The sequence below is a fragment of the Oryzias melastigma genome, linkage group LG22 (genome assembly GCF_002922805.2).
Source record: "Oryzias melastigma strain HK-1 linkage group LG22, ASM292280v2, whole genome shotgun sequence".
NCBI classification, from domain to species: Eukaryota; Metazoa; Chordata; class Actinopteri; order Beloniformes; family Adrianichthyidae; genus Oryzias; species Oryzias melastigma.
The window spans coordinates 1,050,602-1,059,550 of NC_050533.1; the positions used below are offsets into that span (position 1 = coordinate 1,050,602).

The 8,949-nt window shown below is 42.6% G+C and overlaps 1 protein-coding gene across 1 annotated transcript in view; it reads right to left on the reverse strand.

The window, feature by feature from the left end:
- The window catches only part of LOC112148622 (deubiquitinase DESI2), a gene marked incomplete at its 5' end in the record, with an annotated part of 14,403 nt that extends 5,454 nt beyond the window's left edge, over nucleotides 1–8,949 (reverse strand). The window contains 4 exon segments of the mRNA XM_024275865.1: nucleotides 124–265; nucleotides 331–424; nucleotides 688–760; nucleotides 8,577–8,949. Coding sequence (XP_024131633.1) covers nucleotides 124–265; nucleotides 331–424; nucleotides 688–760; nucleotides 8,577–8,615 — 348 coding nt within the window.

The following is an 8,949-nucleotide window of genomic DNA, read 5'->3' on the forward strand; positions in this document are numbered from 1 at the left end:
TTTTTGTTCCTTTTCTTGTTCCAGATGATCTAAATGTTCCAGTTTTCCGATTCTGTTGATCTCTGTTGCAGAAACCTTAAGGACGTTTTCACTCCTGTTTGGTAAAGAGGGCGTGGCACTGACCTCAGACAGCGAGGACGAGAAGTGGTTGCAGTTTTTGTGCATCAGGTGGTAGGCGTTCCCCTTGAACTCCTTCCCGAGCTCCTCCATGATCTTGTCCATGTCCTCCTCGGCGAAGTCGGTGGTGCCCAACACGATGGCCTCCCTGCAGAAGCAGAGCTCCGTCAGAACGCGTCTCCTCAGCATCGCTGCACACCTGCAGGGACTCACTTGAACTTGAAAGTCTCTCCCAGCTCGGCGGCGTTTCCGGGGTTGATTTCAAAGATGCCGCTGAAGGGGTAAGGGTGTCCGCCGTACGCGAACTCTGACAGAGAACAGAGGAGAGCTCAGTCAGACGGACTGTAATCACTGTGATGGCTGGATCTCTGAGGGGCTGTGATTAAGTCATTAGGCCGGCTGTGGCGCCGGCTGCAGGAAAACCACATGAGCGTGCAGTTCTGCTCGCTCTCTCCGTGGTTCCCGCTCATCCAGTTTCAGTCTGGATTGCATTTCTATTTTCAAACCTCACATGAAGGCAGAACGCAGATCACGCTGCTACCAAGACGCTCGAGGCCGCAGACGCCTCACCTCTGCCGTAGATCTCGATGCCTGAGTGGAAAACGCCGATGCCCAGGTTGGAGGTGTACTCATTGATCCAGTACTGCAGGGGGAGAGGAGAAGGAGGAGAAGGAGGAGAGGAGGAGGAGGAGGAGAAGGAGAAGAAGGAGGAGAGGGAGGAGAAGGAGGAGAAGCAGGAGAAGGAGGAGAGGAGGAGAGGAGGAGAAGGAGGAAAGGAGGAGGAGGAGGAGAAGGAGGAGAAGGAGGAGAGGGGTGAGGCTGTGCAGCAGAAGCAGAGCGGCTCTCATCCGTCACACCAACACAGAACATCTGCAGATTCACCAGATTTCAGAGCGCCGCCGACGTTTCAGCATCAGAGAAACACGCAGCTGCAGCATTTACCGCTTCAGAAGACCGACAACGTAAAATATTAAAAACGCTTTAATTTCCTACAAAAACACCACAAACTAAGAAAATATGAGTCCAAGAACAAAGACGGAAAGAAGGTCAGAGGTCACTGGACTGTTCAGGTCAGAGGTCATGATCCGACACGGATCCATGAGAGACACTGCTGAGGAACCAGAACCCAGATCTGGAGGATCCACTAAACTTCTGGACTGAGGTTCTGATCCGACACCAGAGGAACTTTCTGGACTCAGAGACTCTCAGTCAGGCATGGAGGTGGGAGTGTGTAATTAATAATAATAATTATAATAATTATAACTGATAAAACACGTGTCAAAGTCACGGCCCGGGGGCCGGATCCGGCCCTCCAGGTAATTCTATCCGGCCCTCCAGATCATTTTATTTATGGTTATTAATGACCCGATGTTATCTTGGGTTTATTTCTAACTTGTATAATTTGGACAAAATATATTTTTATGTTAAGTTGATTTATTCTGGGATAATATTCCTGCATTTTTATTATTCAGAATTATGTTAAAAGTTACAGTTTTAAAGTCTGAAACATTGTCATTCTGCAGCTTTTTGGACTATTTTGACATTTACTAAGATTTTTTGGAGTTTAGCTAATATTTCAGCTACATACTGTTTTGGGTTAATTTAGGGTTTTTTTTATAAAAGTTTTTTAGACTGTTTTGGAGTTAGGCTACTATTTACATGCTAGCTGTTTTGGCTAACCTAAGTTTTTAGTTTATTTATTAATCTATTTTTTAGGTTAATTTGGTATTACGTTTTTAAGTTTTAGAGTGTTCTATAAATGTTTATCCTGTTCGTCCCACGACCTCAGGTGTGTTTTGGATTTTAGCCTCGGTGTGAGCGAGTTTGATAGAACCACAGATTCTAAAATACAAAACCCTGAACTCTAACAGCTGCAGGTCCACCTGGAGAATCTGGACCTGAATCTGTTTGATGAAGAGACACTTCTGCTGGAACATCCTTCAGCAGGTCAGAATTCAAACAGTTCTGGAAAAAGGAAAGAAGATCGCACCAGAGACATGATAATCTGACGGCCGACGGCTCCTGACTGCAGAAGCTAACATTAACTGATCATTACATTTAGGAATAAAACATAAACAGAGGGAGGATTCTTTAGGGTAATGAATAGAGGAGGTTCTGAGGAGGTTCTGAGGAGGTTCTGAGGAGGTTCTGAGGAGGACGCCTGCTGAGGGTCACAGAGGACGGATGAGTCACAGGGTGGAGACAGGAGTCAGGATGTTCTGTCAGCAGAGCGAGGACCAGAATAGCAGTTCCACAGGCTGCAACAGATGGTCCAACATGGTTCATGTTTCAGAGATGGAAGAGAGCGGAATGAACTGCAGGGTTTCTACAAATATGAACATAAAAATCTCAACTAAGGACAACAGAACTCCTAAAATAACAGAAATGTGATACTGTCAAATTATTTCAAAGGGAGTATTTGTAATCTGTAATGAGGGAAACAGAGTTCAGAACTGGGTTTGGTAAAAATACAAAACTATATGTCAGTCAAAACATTTTTTAAATAAATATATTGCACAAATGAATAAAAACGTGAATAAAAAAGAAGTGCGGGCTCCGGGATAGAGCCAAGGGGAACGCCACTCAATATTATTATTAATTTCTGCGCTATGAAAAAATCTACAGATGGCTGTATATAGAGGACTGGACTGCATGACCCCACCCACCCTGACATTCCAAACAGGAAGTGGTTCCAAGAAGCCAAAATCCCATAGAAATAAGTTGCTGTAGGTCAGAATAACCTTTTTACTCTGAATCGTTTCAATATCTTCTTGATAATCCTCTTTTCTCATTTTTTTCTGTAGGTCAAGATATAAAATGACCAATCAGATGGGTCATTTTTGCTCTGATGTCACATGTAAATCATCATAAAAATATTGCCAGAAAGGGGCGGGTCCAACGTGCCTACCAAGACGAGTGCAGATGGAGATTTGGGACTGAGCCGCTTGGATGACTACAAAACAATGCATTGTGGGAAACAGCGTCCTCACAGTTCTTTTAATTAGACCGTCTTTTAATTCTGACCAGAAACGGTTGGCGCTAAATGAAGAATATCTGTGTGTTTTATTACTATTTCTGCAATAAGTGAATCACTGATGAAAATCAACATGACTCAGGTTACTTTATCTTTGCGTTAATTAAAATTTTTATTTAACAAACAATACAACAAACTAACAAAGACAGAAAAAATGGAGAAAAAATGTGTATGTATAAAACAAAATAAATTGATTAAAATACTTTGTTAGAAATTATTTTACTTGTTACAAATAATAATGTTATTTTTCCTACTGATAATCTAATAACTCCTGTTTTTGTTCAGTCTCGCCGCAGCTCCGTGCTCGCCGGCGTCTTTCCCGGCGAGGCGCTGGTTCATCTCAAACACGCCTACTGGACCAATCACTGCTAACTGACGACGTCTGGCTCCAACATGGCGGCGTCCGTAGTGAAGATAAATGGCGACTGAATCGACTTCACGTTGTTGGAGGCAGAAATGAACCGTTTTCTATGGATGACGTCACTCTCAGTCCAGCTCTTATATACAGTCAGAGGTCTGCACAGATGGTTGTTGGGCTAAAAGTCACTAATGTGATGATCTATTTTTTAATACTTCCTATAAAGTTGTGTTTTTATAATTAATATACCTCTAGTCTTTAAATGGGCAACGATACACTGACTCTGTCTTTGTCAACCAAATATGAAGGTCAGATGATCTTTGTTCTCTTTCACGTTCCAGAATATCCTCTTAAACTCTTGATGTGGTTTTTGTGATCACTCAAATGATTCGTCACTTCAGACTGGACCGACCCTAAACTGCAGACAGGAGATGAAACGTGGAAAAACAGCAGCGTGGCTCCGCCCACTGACACAGACACTTTCTTCAACAGTCGAGGAAAAGGCGGCCCCAGCTGTCGCCATGAATAATAAAACGCACTTCCTGGCCGTGAATGAAAGCATCTCAGCGAGTTAATCTGAGGAAGATGAAGACGAGCTCCGTGTTTTTGATCCCTGATAGAAGGAATTATGTCACGTATCTATAATAATCCATAATCCCTCTGTGATTATAGCCGTCGCTCTGTGAATGTGCAGAGAATGCGGCTGAAAGGGCCAATGTTTGGGTAAAAATACGTTTTATTTTGTAATCAATAACATAATTCTTTATTTATGAATCTCCGTGGTGAAAGCGTCTCCGTCAATAACAGCTGAGTCAGCTTTTTGCTCGGTCGGCACTTTTCTCCATAAACAGGAGTCAGCGGCTGGATGGTGGAGATGCTGAGCTGTGTGCTGATGAACATGCGGTCCTCACTGATAGAAGTGTAACCACGCCCACAGCGCAGGAAGACTCCGAACGCCATCCTGTTCCTCGTGTTTTAGGAGTCAAAACATCTCTTATAAAATGTCAGGTTCTCGTGTTAAATCCAGACGGTTTTGTGTCAAACGTGGATGAAGATGAAGTTCCACACTGATCGTCTTCTGATCTGTTTTCTGGTTCCTGATAAGTTTTTAGACTAAATCTAGGAATCTGTTCTTTTCAAGGACAGGAGTCTGGAACCGAACGCACCTAAAGAACCGTTTGGGTTTCTTTCTCACAAACCACAACTATTACGACACATTAAATGAACTTTAGCTCAAAAAACATGAATAAAAATAACATTTTCAAAATATGACGTAACTTTTGACAAAGGTTCTAATGACTGCCTTTCAAAATTAAAGACTTTCTGCGTCACATAAGTTCATCTCAATGCAGCAAAAATAGGATAATATGATGAATAAAAAACATCTTATTTGTCAGTTTGTTGTACATCTCTGCAGAAATGCAGAAATCTAGCAAACCAAAATTAAATCCGAGCTAATTCAGTGACCCTTACTGTATGTCTTTGACCATAAACCTTTAACCATTAAAAAATCATTTAAAAAAGTTTTTTTCTTGTTGCTTACTCCTCCTAAAGCGTTATCAAAATAAAAAAAAAATAGAAGTGAAACTTCTTTGTTGTTTTCTCCTTTTTATAAATACATAAGGGTTCTGTAAAAGTTACTATCTTACTACGCAGATTTTTTTTTATTAACTTCAATTTTTAGAAATGAAGAATGTTCTTGTTAGTAACTGGTGCGATCCCCAGATAGTAACTGAAAACACGTTTTTTTTTCTAAAAATTGAGGTAAAAACTTTTTTTTCTGGTTACTATCTAGTGCACACCAGTTAATAACCAGAAAAAATATATATTCTTACTTCAATTTTTTTTATCCTCATTTTTTTCACTGTCCCTTTGGGGCCTCCGTACCTTGGGGAGTAATACACACAATTTTTTATTTTATTTTATTTTTAAAAATGTGTTTTCTAAATGTGCCCCACCATCTGGTTGAGCAGGCAGTTGGAGGGTTAAGGGGGGGGGGGGACCTAAAATACTTCAAATTGTTCATAAATAGAAACTTATCCTAAAAACCCTTAAATATAAATTTTGGTTGTGCTTGCTGACTCAGATTTAGTTTTTTTCTTTTGTGGTTCACAGCGATAAACAAATCTGTAAAAACGTTAAAGTTCGACTGTTAAATGATGAACCGCTTTGATGGATCACTTTGTGACTCTGTTCTTCAGCTGTTTGTGAGCGGAGAGAATAAAGTTGACTCTTTTCACTTTACTACTTATTTTTTTACTTTAGTTACTATTTAAAATTAAAAACGTTATTTTTTTTTAAATCAGAGAGCCACAAAGGAGGGGTCAAAGAGCCAAATGTGGCTCAGGTTGCAGACGCCTGTTGTAGGACATAGTTTCTGCAGAGCAGCAGGACTTCATTAAGATTAACTTTATTAATCCTGTAGGGAAATCAGGTTGTAGTAGCTGCATATCTCCATCTCAATAAGATAAATACAAAATATACAAAGAAGAAAACTCTTTGGTACATGTACAATAGCACATAAAAGAAGATAAAATCCCAGTAAATATAACTGAGAGCTTGAAGTGGACCTGAGACGATGCGTTCGTGTGCGTCTGTCAGCACAGCTCTGACCAGAGGAGTCATGGAGTCTGAAGGCGGAGCAGGAAGCACTTCCTGTACCGGTCCTCAGAGACAGATTCCATTAGAAATTCACCTCTGAAATGTGGGCGGGGCCATTGTTTTGGATCTACCCCGCCCCCTTCATGTTGCTGAGAGCTCTCTGTTTACACTCTCTCCTGCTAACATTACTGGTGAAAAAAAAATAAAAATGGCAGCAACACAGAGCTATCCAGCCATACAGTTTGGTTCCCGCTCTATTTGTCTCAGAATGGGGCGGAGCAGGAAGCTTGTGGCCCCGCCCAGCGTATTTTCTGCATCACAAATACAATATTTTTCAAACATAACTTTTTTGTCTGCTACCAGTTCACAATTTGAATAAAGAAAAACTCAGAAATGTGAGTTTAATCTTAATTTTCCTCTAAGCGTTTTTTCTTCATTACGCATGCGTGGAGTAGAACGCTAGCATAGAACGCTAGCATAGAACGCTAGCATAGGCCGCTAGCATAGGCCGCTAGCATAGACTGTTAGCTCACCCTGTATCACACCATCGCCAAGGATGGCGAGGAACGCTTACAGATCCAGGTCTTGCTATTGTCTGCAGGCATTTTCAATATAAACTCGTGACCAAAAGCCTCATTTCCACTGAGCAGACCGGTACGGTACGGTACGGTCTGGTACGGTACGGTACGGTATTTTGAAATTTCCACTGTAAAATGGACCCATTAAACAGCCGACCCCCATCCGTTGTGGGTCCATAGAAAAATAGAACAGGTTGGTTGGGGCGGAGCCGCTATTGCCACCTGCTGATTGGCAGAAAGGGATGATGACATTAGAAAGCACCAGTATAGCGCTAAGCAAGCGTTTCCGTTTTCCTCTCTACGGCGGTGTTCTTCTTTCAAATAACATTAAATTTCTGTTCTACACCATGTACAAAAAGTAAATCAAGAAACAGACGAGCCGCTGGATGACCTCCATCACTGTCGTTTTGCTAGTCGTCACACTGCAATGACACGCTAGCGGTCTGCACCACGCGTGCGCCATGAAAACAAAACGCTAACAGGAATGAACTGGTCTGGACCGTACTGTTCCTTACCGGACCGCTCAATGATAACAAAGCTAAAGAGAACAAAGGAAACCACATAAACCTTAAACCGCTTTGGTGGCGCTTTCTGATGTCATCATCACTTTCTGCCAATCAAAGGTTGGCTACAGCAGCTCCACTCCAACCATCAATGGACCCACAATGGATGGGGTTCCTGAGAGGAACGGGTCGGTCCTGTTTGTGGGTCGACGTTGCCATGGAAACGCTTAAAATGGATTGGACCAGACAGTAAAGCTCAGTGGAAATGAGGCTTAAATGTTCATTATCATCAGAAAACGCTACAAGAACATGTTTTTATCAGAGTGGGTCATTTATGTTCTGGACGGGCTGCAACAAATGATTATTTTAACAGTCGATTAATCATCGATTATTTTTTTTAAATAGTCAGCGAATCAAAACATGCGTAAAGTGGATGTAAAATGCACATATTAAAGGGTAACCAAACTCTAAATCAACTCTTTTTGTCTGCTGACCTCTATGAATAGGGCTTTAAAAGTGCCGTCTGTTGCCAAATTGTTGACGCATTAAAACAAACTTGTTTAATTGCTGAAATTATAGTCAAAAACTTTTTTTTTCCAAATCTGGGCTGAAAATCGAGTCCACTGTCCTGTTTGGTGACCCTTTAACCAGATATTGTATTTTATATTTCCTACTTTCAAGCTCCGTAGGCATGTTGCTATGGCGACTGAGTCTTTCTAGAACTTCCTGTGACATCACTACGACCCGGGTTAGCACTGTTGCATGTGTGTTGAAGACATTAGAAAGCGTGAACTGTAGTTTGGAGATTAAAAAACCAACAATTAGTCTTTGACTATTTTAATAGTCAACAGTCGTGACTAATCAACTAATCGTGGCGATGTTCAAAATTCTAGAAATTTGGCAAAAATCTCCCCCCTCACTAATTTAACTTTAAAATCTTTTTGTTGTAAAAAAAATCAAAATAAAAAATATAACCTTTTTTGCTCTGTTGCTGATAACATTGAAGGAACGCCCCTCCTCAAATCGTGATGAATCCACTGAATGTTTTCAAACTTCATGGACATGAAGGACGATAACATCCAATAATCCAGAACAAATTATATTTTTTCCAGATTTCTTGGATCTTTGAGAAATGATCAAACATCCTTATAAAGGGGCGGGGCTAAAGCAAACACGTGACAAAAGAAACTCATGGTTGCTGAAATCCTTTCTGGAGCTGAGAGCATGGACACTGGAGCATCCTCCTCGGAGATGGCAGAAACATGTTGGTTGCCATGGAGACAAACCTTCACGAGGACAAACAGAAGCTGAGAGTTTGGGCTCTTCTGCTCCCAAAATGACTGAAAGCTGAACTGCATATGGAAACCGGAAGTGCAGGAACTCACCATGTCATACACGTTGAGGATGACGGGTTCATTGGCCATGGCTTCAACCTGAGCTGGGGGGGTCCACACCTGCGGGCTAAGCTCCTCCCACTCAGAGGAGGTGCTCAGGAGGAGGCCGCGGACGGAGCGGGATGCTGCTCTGACCTCGGCGGGCTTCGTCTGTGCGGGAGCGGCGGGAGCATCACATCCGGGCCCGCAGTCCGAGGTGGAGGGGGCGCGCGCGCGCGGGGGATGATGGAGCGGCTGCGGGGGCGGCCCCCGGGTCCATGGCGGTTACACGCAGATGGCGGTCGGCGCCTCCGGCAGCATCCCCGGCCGCCGCTGTTTCTGCCGGCCCGGCTCCGCCGAACCCCCCCACCCCTCAGGCAGCCTG